Source organism: Acartia tonsa, chromosome 2 (assembly GCF_053477335.1).
Source record: "Acartia tonsa isolate MP-2025a chromosome 2, ASM5347733v1, whole genome shotgun sequence".
In the NCBI taxonomy this organism is placed as follows: Eukaryota; Metazoa; Arthropoda; class Copepoda; order Calanoida; family Acartiidae; genus Acartia; species Acartia tonsa.
Genome location: NC_137261.1, coordinates 38,428,600 through 38,454,625, shown reverse-complemented (window position 1 = coordinate 38,454,625; position 26,026 = coordinate 38,428,600). Strand labels below are relative to the sequence as shown.

Here is a 26,026-nt window from a genome sequence, read left to right as displayed (position 1 = left end):
GCTGCATAGAGTCTTTTCGTTTTAATTTGCGCACCAGGTAACTCGCTGAACAGAGTTTGCACTTTTACTGGCATACACTGCAATTCGCTTCATATAGTTTGAGATTTTGTAGTCGAAAAATTTATTTGCTGTATACAGACAGACAAACGGCTATATCCTTCTCACTGAGTAGCTACACTGCTAATGCGAGTAGCAGAGGATCTATGGCCTAAAAATCATAAAAAAGGATGACAACACCCATAAAAGCGAAGATCTGAAACGGTAGGACAAACGGACATTAACACTTGTATAGTGTCAGAAATGAATAATATAAATGAACAAGAGTCAAAGCAAAATTGTGAGTAAATTTGTTGAAAAACTTATTGATACAGGATAATGTTTATGAACATACTTACATTTTTAGGACTTGATTATAGAGTTGCTTTGCTTATAATATTGTACTTTGTTGTCCCAGGAATCAGTATACCAAAAATCAGAACATTCGGATAATTAGATCACATAAAATTTTTTGGTTAAAAAAGTAAAAGATCAACATGTTTCAAATGGACGTATGGACATTCTGGTAATGATTATAGAGTTGCTACGCTTTCTAAATCGCACCTTACTATTACAGGAATCACCATGCAAAGTTGGAAATCGATAGGACAATTCTAACATGCCTAAATTAACGAAAAAAGCTATCCGTCTTGGACGGACGGACCGATCCTAATTATAGAAAAGCTTCGCTTTTAAAAATATTTGAAAGGTGTAAAACTCCAAATACAATATCTCACCTTATTGTTATTTTTTCTGTTTGTTTTTAGTAAATTTTTCTTTGCTCTGTGTTTATGATTATTATTTAGTCCAAGGCTTCTTTCCTACTAGAGGATAAAGGGAGAGGTAAATTTCGGGTAAAATCCGTAAATGTGTGTGTTTTAAGGCTTAAAAAAAGTTGTAGAACGATAATATTCACTAACATGTTCCTATTGAAAAGAACTATAGACAATTTTTTTTTTAAGTTAACATAAATTTTTATCGTTCTATTACTGTTTTTAACTTATAACACATAACCTTTACGGATTTTACCCGAAACCTACCTCTTCCTTTGTATAAAAATGCAATTACATCAATGAGTAGTGCAACACTGAATAGTGAATATGACTGTTTTACTATATATTTATAATTTTTATTTTTAATTTAAAAAAAAATCTATCAATAATTAAACAAGGATAACAAAGTTTCTTATCTTAACTGGTTTGTTAGAATAACGTTAAAGCTCTGCTACCAAATTTATTTGATGGAAAAGAAATCCTTCTCGATGGTCAGGTAGAGGTCTCTAGAAGCACTAACTTAAAAAAAGGGATGTCGGACAGTTATGTCGGTTAACTAGATATTTAGGTACATCATATAGAAAACTCACAGAAAGACACACATCCTGCTAATCTTGAATAGGAATACACACGGTCGGCCATTAATATTTACATCTAAAGAGAACCATTCCCTAAGAAAACAAATTATTTATGATAGGCATAAAAACTTGAAAGATATTCTTGTTATCTTTTCATCTTATCAAAATAGGTTTATTTTACAATTACAAAAATTATTTTTACAATCAATAAAAGAAAGTTCACACAAAATAGCAAAGAAAAGATGTTTTGCTGTTGTGATATTTTGAATGAAACTGGGCAGATCAAGAACGACAGAAGTCAACGAAATTGAACAAGTATAAAATTGATTAATTTACGTATATATTTAAAGAATTAGATCCTTAAAGTAACCAAATGCAGGTTTTTTCGTTGGTCAGGTTTCAGTCTATTTTTTTGCGGAGAAGGAAGGGGGGGGGGGGAATTATTTCATTATATTTTCTTTGTAGAACAACCACGTAACTAAAATTACAATTTATGTTCAATCATACAGGATTTTTTGAAGTTTAGTTTAAATGACAAAACGAGATAACGAGTAACTGATGAAATGTTAAAAATGACTAAGCCAGCGTGACAAATACTTGGTATGCATACTTTTAACTCAGGCCCTGTGCCAATATTATTGGGTCTTCCAACAATATAGCACAATATATGCATACTTTTAACTCAGAACCTATGCCAATATTAAAGCTTATACAGTTTATTCTCCAATCGTTTAGACCTTTATTTTTATTGCTAAATTTAGTAAACTTATTTTTGCTGTTTAGTTTCCTAACCAAATTATCAGCCCATTATAGAGTAACAAATTGATTTCAATATAACTTTGCATCTATGGCAAATTACCTTGTTAAAATAACTACAGAGAAAGATTTATACAAAAAAAGCCTAAACTGTCTTTAGTAGTTTAATTAACAAAAAAGCCATATAATTGGTTGATTTAATGACTGATTTTGTTGATGAAGATTCTCCATTTTAATGTGCATCTAGTATATGACTTGTCTATCATCTGCTCTATAACTCACTTTGTCCAACCGTTAGTCCAACCATGATTTTTTTGCTTTGCTAATTATGGACGTTGTCATCCTTGAATAATATTAATTTTGCCGTAGAATGACAAATGAATAGAATAAAATTATAAAGATGAAGAGGTCTTCACGATTCAAAAGAGATAATCTTACAAAGCATTTTATTTTCATTGGAAAAATAATTGATAGATTTTTAGATAAATAGATATAGTTTTTACAGATAGAAAATATATTAAATTTTTTAAATTAAGTTTTATCTTACTTTTATTGTAAAATGAATATATGGTAGTATCTTTGTGTATAATTCTGTATTTAGGGGCATTTATTTATACCAACTGACTTGTACAGTAGCTTTGCTGTTGATAGAGGCCTGTGGAATATATACAAGCTATTTGCAATCGACTAACTTACCATGTATATAGTAGCTCTGCTGTGGATAGATAGAGAGGGTTAGATTCTCATCTGTAGAAAATATAATATGAGTAACAGACTAACATACCATTGTATATAGTAGCTCTGCGGTGGATAGATAGACAGGGTTAGATTCTCATCTGTAGAAAATATAATATGTGTAACTGACTAACATACCATTGTATATAGTAGCTCTGCTGTGGATAGATAGAGAGGGTTAGATTCTCATCTGTAGAAAATATAATATGAGTAACAGACTAACATACCATTGTATATAGTAGCTCTGCTGTGGATAGATAGACAGGGTTAGATTCTCATCTGTAGAAAATATAATATGTGTAACTGACTAACATACCATTGTATATAGTAGCTCTGCTGTGGATAGATAGAGAGGGTTAGATTCTCATCTGTAGAAAATATAATATGTGTAACAGACTAACATACCATGTATATAGTAGCTCTGCTGTGGATAGATAGACAGGGTTAGATTCTCATCTGTAGAAAATATAATATGTGTAACAGACTAACATACCATTGTATATAGTAGCTCTGCTGAGGATAGATAGACAGGGTTAGATTCTCATCTGTAGAAAATATAATATGTGTAACTGACTAACATACCATTGTATATAGTAGCTCTGCTGAGGATAGATAGATAGACAGGGTTAGATTCTCATCTGTAGAAAATATAATATGTGTAACTGACTAACATACCATTGTATATAGTAGCTCTGCTGTGGATAGATAGACAGGGTTAGATTCTCATCTGGAGAAAATATAATATGAGTAACAGACTAACATACCATGTATATAGTAGCTCTGCTGTGGATAGATAGACAGGGTTAGATTCTCATCTGTAGAAAATATAATATGTGTAACTGACTAACATACCATTGTATATAGTAGCTCTGCTGAGGATAGATAGACAGGGTTAGATTCTCATCTGTAGAAAATATAATATGTGTAACTGACTAACATACCATTGTATATAGTAGCTCTGCTGAGGATAGATAGACAGGGTTAGATTCTCATCTGTAGAAAATATAATATGTGTAACTGACTAACATACCATTGTATATAGTAGCTCTGCTGAGGATAGATAGACAGGGTTAGATTCTCATCTGTAGAAAATATAATATGTGTAACTGACTAACATACCATGTATATAGTAGCTCTGCTGTGGATAGATAGAGAGGGTTAGATTCTCATCTGTAGAAAATATAATATGTGTAACAGACTAACATACCATGTATATAGTAGCTCTGCTGTGGATAGATAGACAGGGTTAGATTCTCATCTGTAGAAAATATAATATGTGTAGCAGACTAACATACCATGTATATAGTAGCTCTGCTGTGGATAGATAGAGAGGGTTAGATTCTCATCTGTAGAAAATATAATATGTGTAGCAGACTAACATACCATGTATATAGTAGCTCTGCTGTGGATAGATAGAGAGGGTTAGATTCTCATCTGTAGAAAATATAATATGTGTAACAGACTAACATACCATGTATATAGTAGCTCTGCTGTGGATAGATTAGAGAGGGTTAGATTCTCATCTGTAGAAAATATAATATGTGTAACAGACTAACATACCATGTATATAGTAGCTCTGCTGTGGATAGATAGACAGGGTTAGATTCTCATCTGTAGAAAATATAATATGTGTAGCAGACTAACATACCATGTATATAGTAGCTCTGCTGTGGATAGATAGAGAGGGTTAGATTCTCATCTGTAGAAAATATAATATGTGTAGCAGACTAACATACCATGTATATAGTAGCTCTGCTGTGGATAGATAGAGAGGGTTAGATTCTCATCTGTAGAAAATATAATATGTGTAACTGACTAACATACCATGTATATAGTAGCTCTGCTGTGGATAGATTAGAGAGGGTTAGATTCTCATCTGTAGAAAATATAATATGTGTAACTGACTAACATACCATGTATATAGTAGCTCTGCTGTGGATAGATTAGAGAGGGTTAGATTCTCATCTGTAGAAAATATAATATGTGTAACTGACTAACATACCATGTATATAGTAGCTCTGCTGTGGATAGATAGAGAGGGTTAGATTCTCATCTGTAGAAAATATAATATGTGTAACAGACTAACATACCATGTATATAGTAGCTCTGCTGTGGATAGATAGACAGGGTTAGATTCTCATCTGTAGAAAATATAATATGTGTAACTGACTAACATACCATGTATATAGTAGCTCTGCTGTGGATAGATTAGAGAGGGTTAGATTCTCATCTGTAGAAAATATAATATGTGTAACTGACTAACATACCATGTATATAGTAGCTCTGCTGTGGATAGATTAGAGAGGGTTAGATTCTCATCTGTAGAAAATATAATATGTGTAACTGACTAACATACCATGTATATAGTAGCTCTGCTGTGGATAGATAGAGAGGGTTAGATTCTCATCTGTAGAAAATATAATATGTGTAACAGACTAACATACCATGTATATAGTAGCTCTGCTGTGGATAGATAGACAGGGTTAGATTCTCATCTGTAGAAAATATAATATGTGTAACTGACTAACATACCATGTATATAGTAGCTCTGCTGTGGATAGATTAGAGAGGGTTAGATTCTCATCTGTAGAAAATATAATATGTGTAACTGACTAACATACCATGTATATAGTAGCTCTGCTGTGGATAGATTAGAGAGGGTTAGATTCTCATCTGTAGAAAATATAATATGTGTAACTGACTAACATACCATGTATATAGTAGCTCTGCTGTGGATAGATTAGAGAGGGTTAGATTCTCATCTGTAGAAAATATAATATGTGTAACTGACTAACATACCATGTATATAGTAGCTCTGCTGTGGATAGATAGAGAGGGTTAGATTCTCATCTGTAGAAAATATAATATGTGTAACAGACTAACATACCATGTATATAGTAGCTCTGCTGTGGATAGATAGACAGGGTTAGATTCTCATCTGTAGAAAATATAATATGTGTAACTGACTAACATACCATGTATATAGTAGCTCTGCTGTGGATAGATTAGAGAGGGTTAGATTCTCATCTGTAGAAAATATAATATGTGTAACTGACTAACATACCATGTATATAGTAGCTCTGCTGTGGATAGATAGAGAGGGTTAGATTCTCATCTGTAGAAAATATAATATGTGTAACTGACTAACATACCATGTATATAGTAGCTCTGCTGTGGATAGATTAGAGAGGGTTAGATTCTCATCTGTAGAAAATATAATATGTGTAACTGACTAACATACCATGTATATAGTAGCTCTGCTGTGGATAGATAGACAGGGTTAGATTCTCATCTGTAGAAAATATAATATGTGTAACTGACTAACATACCATGTATATAGTAGCTCTGCTGTAGATAGATAGACAGGGTTAGATTCTCATCTGTAGAAAAGATGATCCTCGTATTGTGTGAAAACTTTGCACAGTAATGTCACATAAAGTTAGTCATACAAAACTGTAAAACTTTAAAAAATATTAATTAAATTTTTTTTATTTAAATCTTTTTCGTTTTTTCTTCAAAATTCCAAACAAATTTTAATTTAGACATAGTATTTTTTTTATTTTCCTTGCTCTGTTTATCAATTTTAATTTATTTATCACCTAGCTGTCTATCGTTCTTATTTCTCGTATCATTTTCATTAAATCATTTTCTTTTTTAAACTTTTAGCTTTTAGTAACTAATAATATTTTACTGTTTTATGAGAACATTTGTAATAAGAAACAGAGATATAATAGAGAGGTGAGTTGACCCCTAAATCATGTGCACACGCCTTCAAACATTCATTACATGCCGCCAGATAACAAAAAACTTCAAAGATAGTAAAAAAAACTACAAATTTTTACATGGCATTAAACTAAACTCTATAAGAATATGTACTTTAAACAGATGACCTTAGGCCACATTTTTTTTCCATAGATTTAAAGACAAAAATCATTACATATCTATTTTTATTAAACTTTTATGGAAATGATCTATATATCTATATTCCATATGACATATACATATTTTATTCAATTAACCCATTAGTGACGAACCGGCTTTTAACGCCCGGTTCCAGAAAATGCCGAAAAAAACCGGTTCTCAGTTTTAGGATTGCATCATTCTCAGTATGAATCCCCCCTCTACTACCCTGGTTTTCATTTCCCCCTGGAGCAGGCAGATTTGCTTACTTCCGTTTGCCGGTATAGCTCAACAAAATTTGAAAACCAAGAAAAACAAGGTGATTTTAAAATACCCCTCCTAACTTTTTTGTTTATGAAGTAAAGTTAGTGATTTTTTTCGTGAAATTTAAAGTTTATTGGCATTTACATTCATTTGTGAATTCGTTTTATTCAAATTATTATTTTTTATATGATTTTTTTATCGTTTTTTTACGTTCTATATAGACCCGGCTCGGCATATGGGGGGAAAGTCTGAAATTTTCATTACCCGGTTTTACTAATAGATCTTTTTTACAACAACAACAAAAACCGGGTTTATTAACCAAAAAGGGGTGGTACCTATAGCCAAAATCTTAAATGTGATATAAATTGTTTTGTATGTTAGTTGTAGCTCTATCAATTACATGAGGTTATGTAGTTTTCAATTACGGATCGTATCGTAGTTTTAAAAAGTGTTCATCTCACTTTGGGCGTTCAAAAATTACATTTTTAATTTTTTGGGCCAAATAACCGGGTATTTAGGTCGCAAACGGGCTTTAATGCCGGGGGAAAGCACCAAAAAACGCCAAAAACGGTTATTAATGCCGCAAGGTTTTTTTACTCGCGCCGAACCGGGTTTTATTGCAACTTTCCTGTGCACGCCACTAGAGCAAAACAAAAAAATTGGAATTCCGTTTTTACCATTATAAAGCTTCCCTGAGATTTTCAGCTCGATCGGTCCATAAAAGTGGCGCTTGGCACTAATGGGTTAAACTCATAAATGTTAAGCCAAGCTATTATTCAAAAAATACTTTTATATTTAAAAAAAAGGTTATTCTTGGTTTTAAAGTAACTCGGAATAAGCTTTCAGACCTTTGATGTACCGGTATCATAAGTTTTCTATAAAGTGGCTGCACACCCCCCCCCCCCCCCCCCCAACAAAAAATGTCACAAGGTGCTGGCGAATTTACTTTGGTTGAGAGATAGACATCTCACCCCGGATTAGCCTCTTTATTGTTGAGATTGTCTGAATAAATTGCAATCCTGGATTAAAAAACACTTTTACAGGGAACAGCAAAAGGACACCCATAGACATTATTATAAGGATCCAGATTTTACTTTTTATTTTTGATGATCTATGATGGGATTCTGGGATTAAATTATTGATATATAAACAGCATTAAAAACGATTTAAGCTCGATTTCTTGCCTTACAATGTCAATGCCTTATGTTGTCATCATTTCATTAGAATGTCATTGTGCCGATTTTGGACGTCCAAACTTTTTTTAAAATTTTTGTGTAGGGGTTAAAATTTTAGCGCTAATTTACCAACACATTTCAAAAAGCTTTTTCCGCAATAAATCATGATATTAGATCATAGAAATATATAATTTTTGCGTATATTCCTCTAAAAAACGACACGTTTTTGTTGTCCCTAATGCAGCCCATTAAAGCTAATCCACCCCTTCAATTTTGGTTTAAGGAGGGTGTCCAATTTTTAGGGTGCGTTTCGCGCAACATTTTGCCAAAACCCTCTAAACGCCACTGATTCGAAGCATTTATTTCATGATCCTTATTCCTTCTTGCTTGTTATTAGTTTCCACGATAATTTAAATGTGTTAAAATAACCTTGCATTTCTTGATTTAATATACTTATTTTCTTATGAAATATTTTTTTATTAGTTTTCAATTATAAATCAAACTTTAAAAGAAAATATTAGACTATCCCTTCAAAATTGTTTTATAGTATCCCTTAAGTAGTTAAGAAAAGTAAAAAAGTTGGTGAGTGAAGTAAAAAGTTTAATACTGGACGTATAAGGGGTTAGGATTAGCTTTGTGGTTCAGATTAAGTTGTATTTTTTTATGGCTTATAGGTACTCTGCATTCTACTACTAACTTTAAATAATCACATTTTAATTTTTTAAAAATTTTAAATAAACTGTAAATACAAAGTGTTATTTAAAGCAATTATTTTTTCAAAACAATTGATGTTTTTTTAATAGTCACCATGCATTGCCTTCTGTAAATGTTTCTTTTTCTTGTTTTTTTTTCAATTTGATACTTTTCTCATTTCAGGATTCTTGAATATTTGAAAAAGTTCTTAGGGAATAAAATTTGAACTTGAAATTTTAAACTTAAATTTTTCAAAATGAGGTTCTTTGGATTTACTGGTTGCCAGATATGAAATCTACCAGGGATCCAAAGGGATAAGATAATGACCAATTGATGTATATAGTATATCCCCAATAATTAACACCAAATTACCCCTTCTGTAAATTACAATTATTGGTTGAAACGTTTGGACCTGAACTTAATGAACCAACCAATCAAAATTCCTTAAAGTCTCCAAAATTGTTAAACCTACGAAACAAGAAATATTCTTGTCAAAAAATTTTAAAAATCTACATGTTTAAAATCGACGTAAAAATACAAAGTTTAATATCGATAGGACAATTCCAACATGTCTAAATTAACAAAAAAAGCTAACCGTAACGGACGGAAGGAAGGACCGACCCAAATTAAAGAAAAAGCTTTGCTTTTAAAAATTCTTTTTATCATATAGGTAAATGTATGTCACTGTGGGCTAGAATTGAATCAAGACAAAAGTAAGTGCCTAGCCCTGGGACCTATGTATGGTGAAAATAAACATAAAACCATGATGATTCCAGGTAAAACCAAAATATTTTATCGGGGGCTTTTTGAGAAAATTAGATTTGAAAATTTCAAGTTCAATTTTCACCCCCTAGGAGTTGCCGCATAATCATGAGAAGAAAAGCAAATATTATTTATTTAAAATTTTGAACAACTTTGCTTTTATGAAGTCTTTCATAAAACCTCTCTATATATGATTTATTTTAGGCTGAATTTTCGTGACCTTGGCAAAGCAAGTGATAAAAATGACCATTAATAAACTTCCTTCAGGAGTGGTTTTATGAAGAACTTTAGAAAAGCAAAGTTGTTCAAAATTTAAAATAAATAATATTTGCTTTTCTTGTCATGATTATGCGGCAACTCCTAGGGGGTGAAAATTGAACTTGAAATTTTCAAATCTAATTTTCTCAAAAAGCCCCCGCTGAAATATTTTGGTTTTACCTGGAATCATCATGGTTTTATGTCTATTTTCACCATAAATAGGTCCCAGGGCTCGGCACTTACTTTTGTCTTGATGCAATTCTAGCCCACAGTGATGTTGTTGATTGTTTTAAAAGCAAAGCTTTTCTATAATTAGGGTCGGTCCGTCCGTACGTCCGTCCGTCACGGATAGCTTTTTTCGTTAATTTAGACATGTTAGAATTGTCCTATCGATTTCAAATTTTGCATGGTGATTCCTTTAGTAGTTAGGTCCGATTTAGAAAGCGTAGCAACTCTATAATCATTACCAAAATGTCCGTACGTTCATTTTAAACATGTTGATTTTTTTACTTTATTAAATAGCTTTTTTCGTTAATTTAGGCATGTTAGAATTGTCATATTGATTTCAAATTTTGCATGGTGATTCCTGTAATAGTTAGGTACGAGTTAGAAAGCGTAGCAACTCTATAATCATTACCAGAATGTCCATTTTAAACATGTTGATTTTTTTTTACATTTTTAACAACAAATTTGTATGTGATCTAATTATCCGATTGGTCTGATTTTTGGTATACTGATTCCTGGGACAACAAAGTACAATGTTATGAGCAAAGCAACTCTATAATCAAGTCCTAAAAATGTAAGTATGTCCATAATCATTATCCTGTATCAAGCAGTTTTTCAACAAATTTACTTACAATTTTGCTTTGACTCTTATACATTCGCATTCTGATTATTCAGTTCTGACATTATACAAGTGTTAATGTCCGTTTGTCCTACCGTTTCAGAGCTTCGCTTTTATGGATGTTGTCATCCTTGTTTATATATATGCAAATGTTTAATTCAGCGCAAAATGGCACCAAAAATGACGTCATACGATAAAATAACCAATGAGAGGCGAGTATAATTTTTACCATTGGTCAATTACAATGTATACTGGCCTCTCATTGGACCACTTTATTATATGACGTTATATTTTTGGTGTTATTTTGCGCTGTCTCTAGAAAAAAAATCATTAACCTAATGTATTTCTAATAGAGTGTACAAACTACAAAAGCAATATCAGGAAGAATCATGTAGAGTTAATTATAGAGTAGCTGCACTATGTAAATTATCAAATTCCTGAAGTGCTAAATTGTGAGAAAAAGCTCCAGCTCGTCGTTTAAATTAAACTAACCCAAGAAAAAGGACCGTTTTACCATTCCTAATTGCCTTAAAATCTAACCAAATAAATCTTTGTGGGGCTTAATTAACATATTCTAAAGTATTATTAATGGCTGGCATTAAAAATAAAACGTCGAACGGGATAAAAAGGTTTTGTATTGAGAGTAGGACAAAAAGTGGTAAAAAGTATGCATATAAAAAGCATATAAAAAGGGTCGAATGTTTAGATGGTTTTATGAGAGGTTGTCCAATAATAATGTAAAATTTGTTATTAAAGATTATGTGTAATATTTAGTATAGCATTGACAAAACAAACAAATAAAAAAAATTGCCATATATAAGAAGATAAGTTGTTTTACTCATTATATTACCTACCATTTCATCTTAGAGCCTTCTTATTTTTAAACTAAGAAAAGCCAAAACCCTTGAAGGTATTTGTATGTGGGTGTGAGTGTGCAGTGTGATGAGTCATTAAAGGTTTTTTATTAGATATAAGATTTAGGTAATCCTTTTTCGTAAAAGATATTTTGTTGTTTTACTAGAATTCCCTTCTAAGGAAAAGAGAAAGATGACTAAAAGGTAAAAGAAAGGATAAATTTGTATCGTAGATTATATCTATAAGAAAGGAATCTTTTATACTCTTGCTATTTGTCATATGTAGTCAGATTTTTCTTCAATTAGATCTGTGCTTTCCTTTTTAACAGGTTTCAGGCTAGTTGTTAATAGTTCTTTCTTAAGTATAAAATAAAAACTTTAAGCAGGTGTAAAAAAATATTCTCTTTAGGTTGTAAGCGAAATAATGTAAATAAGTTCCTCTGTTTTGAGCCTAATTTAAAAAAAAATTTCTGAAGTGCTTGAATTTAAATTATATATACATTTATGGTTGAGAAAAATCACAAAACCTCTTCGCCAAAAACTTATAATAACATAGGAAATTCTAAAATAACTACTTTTAAAATTAACAAATAATCTAAACAATAAACATGTTTATATTTTACAGAACAGAATTTTTGTTTATGTTAATAAATTAGGTATTGTAATTAAAATAAGATTTATGTCCTGTTTTCTGTTTGTTTATTTTCAGTATATTATCCTTTTATAGTCGACTTCATATCACCCCCCCACACCCCCTTTGCAAATTAAAAGAGTCTATTTATATTTTATTTGTCTTTTAATTAGTTACTTTAACAGGGGTTTTTAATTTTATCTTTATTTGCGTAAACCTATAATTTAATTTTTATCATTATGATAAAGAAAGAAGTACAATTCAAAAAATGAGAATATTCCATGTTTAAAAAAATTGTTAAAACAGCATAATGTTACTTTCTTATAAACATCATATTTTACCGTGAAGTAAAAAAACTGACTTTATGTTAGACAATCATAAAAGTTTTTTAGAATGTTTGCCTGTCTGTATTATTAAAAGCGAAGCTTTTCTATAATTAGGGCCGGTCCGTCCGTCACGGATAGCTTTTTTCGTTAATTTAGACATGTTAGAATTGTCCTATCGATTTCAAATTTTGCATGGTGATTCCTTTAGTAGTTAGGTACGATTTAGAAAGCGTAGCAACTCTATAATCATTACCAAAATGTCAGTACGTCCATTTTAAACATGTTGATTTTTTTACTTTTTTAAATAGCTTTTTTCGTTAATTTAGGCATGTTAGAATTGTCCCATCGATTTCAAATTTTGCATGGTGATTAGTTGGGTACGAGTTAAAAAGCGTAGCAACTCTATAATCATTACCAGAATGTCCGTACGTCCATTTTAAACATGTTGATTTTTTTTACATTTTTAACAACAAATTTGTATGTGACCTAATTATCCGATTGGTCTGATTTTTGGTATACTGATTCCTGGGACAATAATATAAGCGAAGCAACTCTATAATCAAGTCCTAAAAATGTAAGTATGTCCATAATCATTATTATTTTCAACAAATTTACTTACAATTTTGCTTTGACTCTTGTACATTCGCATTCTGATTATTCAGTTCTTACATTATACAAGTGTTAATGTCCGTTTGTCCTACCGTTTCAGAGCTTCGCTTTTATGGATGTTGTCATCCTTGTTTACTTAAATATCTTGAACGATAGGGAAGCCTTGTATTGGATATGGACAGGTTTTAACATTTATCTGGGTTTGTTATTATTATGGATGTAGAATATAAGTGGATATTATCACAAGGGAAAATTGTCGTCAATTTTGGTTGCTAACATGGACATTAATTATTGGACAGTTCGTTCATTCAGTAGGAGGGGTGGGGATAGGGTAAATAGGTGGAAACAGAGGAATGTTATTTTAGCCAGCTACAAGTTTCAGTTTATTAAAGTAAACGATAATCCAAGTAGTAATAAATCTATTTTTATTATTCCTCCCTGTTTATTTTAAAAGTTACTCATTCCCAAAACATAAACACCAAACTTATTTTAATTCTGTAAAATAATTGAAGTTTAGAATATATTCAATCTAAAATGTAATTTTTGGTAATATCTATTTTAATTAAGTTTTTAATCTATTTTTGCCCAGTAAAAAGGGCTAAAAATATCTTATTATTATTTAAAAATACCTTCATACTGAAATCTTAAAGAAATACACAGCTATTTACATGTAAACTAGCCCACTTTAAAACTTTAAATACGCCTTTTTATACTACTTTATAAAATGTAACAATAATAGAGAAGTATAGAGATATGTTTGGAATCAAATTTATCTTCCTTGACCTACTCTCAAACATTGGAAGCCAGTCGGTTTTTTTTTCTAAATTTAAGGAATATTCTACTTTTTAATTATTCAAAGAATGATTTTTCTTCCAAATTTTTTCTCTGAAATTCAATATTTTCAAAATTAAGTGAATACTTATTTTCTAAAAAATTACATAATAGTTATTTCTCGCATCGTATTATAAACGGCTTTCCGCGGTTATAGAAAGTACAAATATGAGATTAAAACTAGTTTTTTTAGCCCCGTGGTGCCGAAGGCACCGGCTAAAAAAACTGGTTTTAATCTTATGATTGTACATTTCTATATTCGTAGAAAGCTGGATATAATACTATTCTAGACATAGTTTTTTCGTATGGATGAGAACCGGTTCCTATCCACCGGATTCGAATGAATACGAGAAAAACATGTTCTAATCAAGTCTAAAACTAATAATCTAATAAAACAACCAAGGGGCGGTTTTTTAATCACACTATCTGATTAGTTTATTTTAACTCTTTTTGTCCAACAAAATCCAATAGAATTTTGTATACATGAGATGTCAAACATGTCCACTTTTTATCTTTCTATCTTTGGATACATTTCTTTTTATATAATCCACTAAGTAAGTCGATTAAATTTAGGCAAAAGCCTTGTAAGAAATTGTCAAAGAACCAAATGCCCAATTAGTGTTCAAATGTTTAATGGATTTTTGGCTTAGATTAATTGGTTCAAGAGTGGTTTTATTCTTATCTTTAAAATCTAAAGCCAGGTTTTTGGTTTTCATGTTTGCAAGTTTTTTCTTTACTTTAAATTAGAGTAAAAATATGATTAGAGATAATAAAAATCTAGCTACTCTAAAGGTTATAGTGACCACCTAAAAATAAATGCTTCTATTTTAAGCGTTAGTTTTTTTCTATCTTTTTTTCTGTATGTCAAAGCTAGAAGGTTGTAATTATGTGACTAAACCAGTGCAATAATTCCTTACAACTCGCAATTTTATTTAATTTAAAGATCACCATCTCGATGGCCACATGATGCTAACAAACCTTGCTGGTTCATCAGTTACAGTGCAATAAATATTTTCAAAATAATTATTTACATAAAATTTTTTTGTTTACATATATTTTTTTCTGGGAAAAAACTAAAACAAATAAGTGTTAACAAAAATTAAACAATCAAAAAAATAAGCTGACAAATAATTTATAGTTTTTTTGTTATTTGTTATCTTTTTTATTAAGTAATTGACAGTAACAGTTAATCTAGTTTTGTATATAGGGAAAAACTTTTTGGCCTTGCACACTTGCTTTGAATATTTATTGAATATGTAATAATTTTAGTATATCCATGATCATATTTGCAAAGAAGAACTAAATATATGTCCATTCTTATAATAATTAATGTATGTTCAATTGAATAATTTGTGTGAAGAAATGATTATAACCAAGATGTCTATACTAGTAATTATTTCTCTATGTAAATAAGAATATAAGCTGGGATGTAAATGCTGATTTCTAACATGACAGCCTATCATGCTTTTAGTTTTCTTCTTCAGCGTTGAAAGAGACAATCTTAGACTTCTAAATATTTAGAAAAAGATGAAATATTTGTACCATTTTATTAACCGATCACTAAAAATGTATTAATATACTTAGCTTCTCACATATAAATTGCCTTATAATTACATGAATATTATGAGCAATATTTTTAAAATCCAATTAACAAGGTTAGCTATTAAATACAATTTACTAAAAAGTTACATTACTATTTGACGTTTCTGTACTGACTAATTTAAACTTATGAGTGTCTCTTTAGGTATTTATGCCTGTCAAGCTCACAAGATTGTGTCTGGTTAGGGTTAGGCATGCACAGGATTGTGCCTTCTTAGCGTTGGGCATGCACAGGATTGTGTCTGGTTAGGTTTGGGCATGCACAGGATTGTGTCTGGTTAGGGTTGGGCACGCTTGCACAGGATTGTGTCTGGTTAGAGTTAGGCATACACAGGATTGTGTCTGGTTAGGGTTGGGCATGCACAGGATTGTGTCTGGTTAGGGTTGGGCATGCACAGGATTGTGCCTTTTTAGGGTTGGGCATGCATAGGATTGTGTCTGGTTTTTGGGTCGGGCTTGAACAACCTGGGACAGAGATACATATCCAGCAATTTAGATAAATTTAATGCTATCCCCCAAAGTGCCTTCAGAGCATATTACCCCCAGAAATAAACGAAACTATTATCTTCTCATATAAAGAAATAAGGTTTTTTGTCCGACGGAGAACTTGAACCATTTTAATTTTAAGTCTTGGGGTGGTTAAAGACTATTATTTTGCCCCCTACTTTAACTTTCAGATATAGAACCCCTTAAAGCTAGAGGCGTGGCCAGTGGTAAAAGATAAATAAATAGGGACAATTGGCGTTTAATTAACATCAATTATCTGTTTATAACTAAATATATTATCTCTTTGGTGGTTACAATGCAAAACTTAACCTGGACCTATATCAATCTTACCTGGAGATTTAAAAGTTGTAAACAGTAGTTACAGAGATCTTTCATTACAAATATAAAGACGCCTGCTTTTAATTAAGAATACGCATTATAAAACAAATTATAAAAAATAAAAAATCAATTTAAGATTAAAATAGAAAAAAAAGTATATATACAAAGTACAATAATGAAAAATTTCTTTCCAATCATCCAATCTTTTAAGTACTTTAGGTACAAAACGTTTATTTGATCTTCCTTTATATTTTTGGCTTAACCCGAAAACTGGCACGCTTACAACGGGTCAAAAAAGTCAGGATATTTTCGGGACGGGACGAAGAATCTCGCTAATTTTTTACTCCTCGAAAGAAAGAAATGATGACCCGAGTTTCAAGCTGAAAACCACGGCCTGTAGGCCTTTATATTGAGGCAGCTAGTCGCGCGAATTGTGCCTTATGTATGTATGTATATATGTATATTAATGTATCCTTTGCGTTTTACGGTTTAATGAAATGGCGCTTGATGTGTGTGGGGTGTGTGTGTGTGTGTTTGTGTGTGCTAGTGTATATTGAGTAAGTGTGTTTATGTGTTTTTGAAGGTGCGAGAGAAAGTGTTCATCAAAAACATGATATAATATTTTTTTTTTTTTTAAGCGAAAGAACGTTGGAATTCCGATAGATATATTAAAACATTTAAAAATGGACAATAGTCATTTATCGCCTCGTATTATAAGCAGCTTTCAGCGGATATTGAAATGAAAAATTATATGATTAAAACCAGTATTGTTAGATCTTAGGAGCCGAAGGACCAAGCAAACAAACCTGGAATTATTTTTAAGATTTGTATTTCAAAATTCGTGGAAAATTGTCTGTAATAGGATACTATACATTATTATTCAGTATAGCTGATATCCGGTTGGAATCCAGCTTATATTAATCGGTTTCGAAGCTATAGTGGAAAATAAAATAAAATTATTGAAATTTCTCTACAATACAAAATATCATTTTATTATCTCTAAAAACAGTGGATTAGTAATTCATAGTATATAGAGACTTTTTATAAGAAGTACAAATATTTTTTCTTGCTGTTATGCAAAAACGCCGCGAGAGCGTAAAGCGGCGCGGCGCCGCGAATTGGGGCCCAATACGCGGGGCCCCATGCACCCAGCCAACTATATGTATATCTCTAAATAGTTGAGTTGAAGCTTTGTGGTCCTATCCTGTGAAATAACTTCTGGTAAGGATATTCAGTGTTAATCCTACACTCATACGAGTATGAGGGGCTCACATGTCATCTAATGTCATCTAAAAGGTTGTTGTTATTTATTTGCATATGTATGTTATTCTCCTAAAAGCTTGTTCAATGATTGAAAGTGTTCAAAGTTATCTTTTCTTTACCATTGCTTGAGCCTACATAATATTTTCTAGGCCAAATTGAAACGTAAATGTACAATTTCAAAATAAAGTATATAAAATTAGTTTATTTCAATCGCTAAACAAGCTTTAAAAAGAATAATTTTAAGTGATATTTATGAAGCTTAGTATTATCAAAGTTTAAACTATGAAAAGATATATGAATGACAATTAATAAGTAATTTTTCTAAATAGTTTCTTATTTATAATTTTATACTATTATACTATTTTTTGTTTATACATTATCAATTCCAAACATAATATTTAACCTATTATTTTAGCGTATTTTTACTACTTGATTTATTTATATACATTTTTTCATCGATATTATTAAAAGTTCTTTTTATCAGTATATGAAATTTTGAATAATGTTGAAATATGATATTTTAATTTCTGCTTGATATAACATTTATTTTGATTAGAATTTCATTATAAGGCTTTTAAAATTATAGAGACTAATTAAAATATGATCTCTTTGACTGTTTAATATATAACAACTCGTTACTTTTTCCTTAAAAGCTATGATTTTTTAAAAAACTATCAATTGTAAAATAATACATTTTTAGCGGGTAAATATTTCAACACAACACTGCTTTTATTCATTTACATAAGTGTTACAATTTTTCAAATATAAAAGGAAGTTATATTTCGATAAGAAATTGTTATCAACAAGGTACAAAAACAAAAACTAATATACTACAATAATCAATGATTATTTAGTGTACATTTTTGTCTTTTTGAAATTACTGCATTACAAATTTTTGAATATATTGTAATTGACAGAAAATTTTCTATGTAGCTTAAACGTAAATTAAATATTCAAACTTAAAATAAAAACATATCCATCCATATAATTTTATGTATTTTCTTGACCTTAAGTTACGTTTACAGCGAGCTAAAATAAAGAACTCACAAATTTACTTTAATAGGTCGTAAATTTCAACTTGGCCAACGTAAAAAGAACTTAATCAATTTTTCTTTTTGGAGAGAACAAGGATGGTGTCGTCCTATTGAGGGGAAGCTGTTTGAAAAATAAAATGATAATAATTAAGTCTTTTCATTATATGTATTTCTTTCTAATTTCTCTTTAGTTTAAATTTCAATGCACGATACTGAAAAACTTCATTAAAAGAACTTTTAAATATTTCAAATTAAAAGCATAAAGCCATGCGACTTACTGGCTGGCCGAAAAGCCGACCTTCTAAATTTTCTCATACTTTTGGAGTAGCTATGCTGCAAAAAATTAATGATTTGTGGAAACCTGAACCCCAAGCTTTAGAACAATAGGCCTCGTCATTTTCTTTATTATTTCTCATAATTCAAACAAGGATGATGCCATCAATAAAAATGCATCTCAAAAGTACCAATACTTCGCTGTAACATTCTATATAGTAAAATTTAACTCAGAAGGACAATTATTTCATTTCAAAATTGTGTATCCTAAAAGGTGAAACATTTCTACATTCAATTGGATAACAGACTAGATACCCTTTCCATAGCATACCTGATTGTTACATGAATCCTTGTATAAGGTTTGAATTCAATAGGATGATTATAGCATGCCAGAATTAGCTCCAAAAGCTGTCTATTCTAAATGTAGAAAATCTTTGCTCCTAAAAACAGCAAAGCAAAGGTATTTTATTTCAAATTAATTTATCAAACAAATGGCCATAAGTCAGAAATATTTATCGTAGGAATTTAATTGAACTCATCATTAATTTATTTCTTTTCTTTCCAAAACACAATATAACATCATATAAAGATTTTAAAAAATAAGTTTAAATTTAATTCATCCTCTCCGGCACTCCTCTTACTCATCAAGTCCTCTTTCTCTTCAAGAATAAATGAATGGAAATGAGTTAGACATACAGGTCCTTTTCCTATAATTAAAGAGACGTAAAACAAGAAAGTAATAAGTTTTGGCAAATTTTATCTTCTATTCCCTGATTTAATATATCAATAAATATCTTAAGTAAGAAATTGATGGGTTACTTAATAAGTCTAACAGTCATTAATTTAAATGTAATTTATTAAAGCCTCATAGACTAATGAACGTACTGATTTGCAATAATTTCTAATTATAAAGTTTGTTTGCTATCATAAATTAAAAATTAAGAGATTTAAAAAAATTATGTTTTTCTAATCCCCGTATTTCTTGAAGTCAACCTTTCAAAGAGAGATTAGTGGCTGACAAAGTGCTTTAAGTGAATCTTTTTAACCCCAGCGTTTAATCATTCACCCCTCTTTCACGTCCCGCATCTCATTAACCAAAATTGCGCTAACCTTTTCTGCCATGGCAATTAAAACATCATTTTCGACCCATCACTAACGATAAGCCTTCATTAAATTGGCTAATGATAATTTCAAATCAATTTATTTTTATTATTAACACAAATGGTTAATGAAGTATGATTATACAATCAAAAGCATTTAAAGGATTAAGTTGGGTAAAACAAACTTAATCTATCTTAGTCCATTTTATATAAGCTTCAAAATATTTTTATGATGGTTTTATTTTACCTAGTCTTGAATAAGGCAAATTTGCAAAACTTTATTAAAAAAGTTGATCATGATGTTTCATGATAAAATGAGTTAAAACTGCAAGTAACTTAATATTGAATGCAATACTTAATTTAAGCTGTTTCAGTTAAAAAAAACAAACAATTGTAATAATGTATGTTATTTTTCACATTTCAAGTGTATTCTAGTCCTATTGGGTTTAGTTAGGCTTAACTTAGATATTAAATATTAAAATAGTTTACAATGAGATATAAAAACAAACTTAAACTAAAGTCTGGTAATGAAATCCTAGCATAGACTATTTGTATTTTATACTTTAAACTCTTTAATGAATGTTTTTTTTCTTCTTAAACTGTTTGTTTATATTCTAAGTTGCTTTTAAGAGGTATGTTCTTTAGATACTAAAAAGTAACTACCTATTTGTTAGTTACTAGAATCATTACAACAAGAATAGACTGAAGAAAAGTAAGGATAAGAATAAAAAATTACATTTTAAAGAAGCTAAACTTTTTTTGAAAAATGATTTATAAATAAAACAAAACAATTCTATTAAATGCTAAATATAAATTTTACAATTATCATGCAAAAGTTGTATATTTAATTATTTAAGACTGACAGACATACTAACGAATAAAGCAAATTATAGAGTAGACACACATGCAAAAAGCTTGCAAGTGAGTGTTGAAGCTTGCGAATATAAATAGTCTATTAAAAGACCATTAAGCTAAAGAATCTTTGGGTGTCTTACAGACAAATTAGTTATAGATCAACCATTATACGGAATATTTGCAGTTGGTACAGGGTAGGTTTTATGCTATTTTATCCATTAAAAAAGAAAAAAATGTTTTTTTTCACTGATTAAAAATTTGTGTTTGTGTGCATAATTTTAAATAATTTTTGCTTTATAGTATAATTTTTTTTGAGTATTTACAAAGTGTTAAATTCAAAATAATTATTAACTCTATATATATTGTGGGAAGAAATGGAAAGATGTGGAAGTATTTCAAAGGGGATAGAGGATATATATGCAAATTTTCAGCTTTTACTAACACTCAATGCTATTTTAATATTTTGCAGGCAACCTTGCAGGTGTTTAATCACTTCCACACATGTATAATAACATTAACAAATCGTTAGAACTGCCACTCTTACCTTTCATCTCGAGACAATAAATCTATAATTATAAAGATGTATCTATAGACAACTACTTTAATCCCCCTCTTAGGGACCTTTTTTGTCTGCTAGCAATCGCTTTCTGCGCCTTGGCTGTTTTAATATTTCCGAGGCATTTTTGTTGATTTTCAAAGACCCAATTAAAAGTCAGAACTGGGTCCTCGCAGTAGGGACATATGGTTAATTAACCCCTTTCCCATATATTGTTTTATTCTAATTTTGAGACTTTCTAACAAATATGAAACATAATTCGGTTGTGATAATATGCGGAGGGGAATTCACATCAACCTTTCTTCATTGATCTTCAAACAGTTTTTATGGGACCCAACTCTTTTTCAAGGATAAATCTTTGCATAGGGAGGGGACTCGGGTTTACCAGGATTTATAGCAAAGTTTATGCATCAAATGAATTACAATAAATCACTAATAAAAAACATTTTATTGAGTTTTATAATGCTCTTTGCCCTTTTTAGTTACATTTTTTTCCTTTTTGTAAAGTGTAAATGAATAAATGTTCTATTCTATTGTTTATTTGATTAATTTTATAAAAGCAAAGTTGTCATTTTTAAGCTTTTCATGTTTCAAGAAAATTATTGTTCCACTTTATTTAAACATTATTAACTGTTTATTAAGTTAAATAAGCTTGTCTATAATGTGTGGCTTTTAACCAACTTGAAGAAAAAGATTATTCAACATAATTGATACTGTCTTAAATAAAACATTCATAAATTTAAAATTGTTGTAACAAGGCAACCATGTTACAAAGCCTATTTGAAGACAATCCTCTGAACTAATAGGATTAATATCATTGTTCTAAGCATAAAGAATAGCTGTGTCAAGGGTGGAACCAGAGTTTTTACTTTTAGCAATTCCAAAAGCATGATCACTTTAATTATATGTGTCACATTTCATAAATGTAACTTTGCTTATTGTTTGTGTGAGTTTATATTTAACTGTGCGTGTGTAAATGAGTGGCAAAGCGATGTACTTTGTAAACAAAGTATATAAAAAGTAGTTATTTACGCTGACGGAGTACACGACGAACAGACTACACAGGACACAGAGTACCTTCGGCACTGAAAAAGTAGTGTCAATTTAATAGAATATGGCTTAGAACTTAAAAATATTATATCGAAAAATTTATTTTTTGTTTAACCCCAATATTTTTTTTATGTTTAAAAGCTTTAATATAAACAAATTAATAAATATGTATAAAAAGTCTGACACACTTTGATTTAGTGTGTGCGAAAAACAAGGACATCATACGCACAGAGAAAACTACTGTAAACTCTTATACAGTATAAATCTAGTATTAAAGTTCAAATATTAATTATCTCTATAGATATGAGTCTGTAAGAGAAGTTAAGCATATGTGAAACGGCATAATTAACTTTAATGGACCAACGGACATACAATCTTTATTTAGAAGTTGCGCTACTACAAAAATGTGCTATTTGTTTATCTAGGTTAATGCAATCTGCCTTAAACAGACAGATAAATAAAGATAAAATATTATTTCTGTTTATTTTAGAAATGTATATGGAATTTTTAGTGGGTCATGTCAACACATTTAAATTTGTTTGGACTTGAATATATATTTTTAGATGTGCAGCCACTCTATAGCTGTGGCATTTCTTTTCTTTTGAAATTGATTGCTAATCAATTGTTTATTCACAAAATTTGAAACCAATGAATAAATGTTATTTATTTACAATACTAACAAAAATTGACAAGAAAAGACAGATATAATTTACTAAACATCCAAAAGAAAAATAGTTTTAATTTTAACTCTCTGACTAATCCAAAAGGATCATATTTGATATTTAAGCTAGAGTGAAATGGCAAAAAAAACATCCCAAGACTCAATTTTGTGAATAAAATAGTATAAAACCTTGCCGGGATTCTCTTAAATGGATAACTCAATTGTTTCATTGGATTGTGATATTTAATTGGAAGCAATATTTAAAAGGATTTTTTTTTAATATTCTCCTTAGATGTATTTACTATACTTAATTACTTACTTTATAGTTTACTTATTAAAAAAAGTAAATCCCAAACATGATTAAAAAAAAATTAAGTATTAAGTAAAAAATAACTGCGCCAATGTATGTCATTTGTAAACAAAGGTTGTGCAGTAAAACTGTGCACTAAAACTGGGTAAAGATATCACTAATTGCCAGCTTCACAGCACCATAAATTGTTTGGGAACATGAGCACAGCTCTTTATTTTCCTAATGATTATGGTGCTCCAACAAAACTTATTAAAATCTTGTTTGCCTAAAGTGTATTTTGTGAATATTTACAACAAGACTACTACTTAACTATGACATTCATTAAACCGTCCGTCGGGTCTTAATTTTGCCAATATAACAGTCACTATGCAGCCAAGACTTTGCAGTCATTGCGCAGTCTTATGAGTAACCATATTATTTATCGCTATAGTTTACTGAGTTACTTATTTATTATTAATTATTCTTTTTAAACCTGTTATAAAAAACTTAAAATAGTACTTTCTGTATGGCCTATTTTTTTATATCTTCTTTTTGGTTATTTCATGAAAGAACTTATGAACATGTCGTGTTTGTTTAATCTTTCTGCTCAACAGACTTTGACATACATTTTCTTAACAAGTGGGCGTTGCCGAGCATTCTCAGGGGGCGGGGCTCAAATAGTTCTGCAATGTAAATATATTCTTTACTAAATGCGAAATGAATGATTTTTTGCTCTGTCTACACATTAGCTATCTATCTATCGTCTTGCGACTATTCTATCTATCTATCTAGCCCATGATGTTTTTTAGAACAAAATGGGTGGTGGTTACATATGTTATTTTTATGTAATTTGATGTAAACTTTAAGATTAGGTAGTCAACCAACCCTTGTTGAATGCTATTCTGTTTCTCTAAAATTGTAACACGGTCGGTTTAAATTATCTTCAGCTCCATATGTATAAGACTGTGTCATACGTAAGATAAAATTATAAAACAGTAATAAAATGGGGAATGTACTGGCCAACAAATTGGTACAACTATCACTGAATTACATAAAATTATCATAAAAGAATTTAGTCGTATTATTGATGTTACTTAGCCAAATGTCTAAAACTAAAGAAATAATACAAAGAAGCAATAAAATAATTGGCCAGACCTGAATTGTAAGCAATGATTAGTCAAATTGTCACTTGGAATTAAAACTTGTTTATGTTGACTAATATTTATATGTTAAAGATATCTGATACAATTTGTGTGTTTGCTGTGCTATCATGTGCAAAATCTTAACTATAGTCCAGCCGTAATTGAGTTAAAATAGAGCTCACTTTATATCCCATGAAAGCAAGGTTTTTAGGATAGGATAGTTTGTAAAATTATATGATCCGAAAAATTATCCTAATGTCATGGGATTAGCTGTTTTGAAACAATAAAACCCCATATTTTAGCTGGAATTGTAAATAGAGGTCTGTTCAATAACATTACAGGGGTAGATTTTAATTTCATTTGCTTTTTAAAATGGGCAAAAAATTATACAAAGAAAACGTTCTATCACTTCATTTAACAAATTTGGATGTTAAAAACACATATTTTTGCAACGTTTTTTTTTCAGTCTAATATCAACAGCAAAGCCTATTATAGACCATTTCCACAAGAGAAATGGCCATGGTTTTTTATCTGAGCATATAATAAACAAGAAAATTAAGCAAACGATAAATTTCTTTAAAAATAACTTTTATAAACGTACCAAGTAGTTGTAAATAACGTGTTATAAAGCGTTTATGTGTCCCCAAAAACCAACAAAAAAACAGTTTTTAAAATTGCTTAATGTTTAATCATACTCAAAATATTTTTCTAATTTAAATGTTCTACACATACATAGATAAATTTGAAAAAAAAATAGATGAGGTTACGCTCAAACTTGCATGTTTCAGTAATAGGTTCAATAAGGAGGGGCTGTTTTAACGCCATATTAAACTGTGAACATGTATTTTACCTATATTATATATGTACTTATTCTTTAAATGTACGGTAAAAAGTTATATAGGCCAAATTATGCCTGGTGTCCTAACTGAAGACCAACTAGTATACTAATAATATAATTATCTTGTTATTCTAGGCCTAAATATGCCTGGTGCCCTAACTGAAGACCAACTAGTATACTAATAATATAATTATCTTGTTATTCTAGGCCTATATATGCCTGGTGCCCTAACTGAAGACCAACTAGTATACTAATAATATAATTATCTTGTTATTCTAGGCCTAAACATGCCTGGTGCCCTAACTGAAGACCAACTAGTATACTAATAATATAATTATCTTGTTATTCTAGGCCTAAATATGCCTGGTGCCCTAACTGAAGACCAACTGGCTGACTTCCAAGAGTGCTTCTTACTCTTCGACACCAAAGGGGATGGAAAGATTCCGGTAAGTCAACCAATAGTAACAATTTACAGCCTAATCATTTTCTGCCATTTTTATTCTTATTAATAAATAT

The 26,026-nt window shown here is 30.2% G+C and overlaps 1 protein-coding gene across 3 annotated transcripts in view; it reads left to right on the top strand.

The window, feature by feature from the left end:
- Positions 1-26,026, top strand: part of LOC145311763 (myosin-2 essential light chain-like) — a 61,006-nt gene that overhangs the window by 24,360 nt on the left and 10,620 nt on the right. Inside the window, exons 1-2 of one of the 3 annotated variants that reach the window (XM_080150748.1) lie at positions 17,612-17,670; positions 25,862-25,956. In XM_080150748.1, coding sequence (XP_080006874.1) covers positions 25,870-25,956 — 87 coding nt within the window. In that variant the 5' untranslated portion in view covers positions 17,612-17,670; positions 25,862-25,869. Of the gene's footprint in view, positions 1-17,611; positions 17,746-25,861; positions 25,957-26,026 lie in introns of those variants that run through there. The other 2 variants (XM_080150747.1, XM_080150749.1) reach the window with 2 other exon arrangements.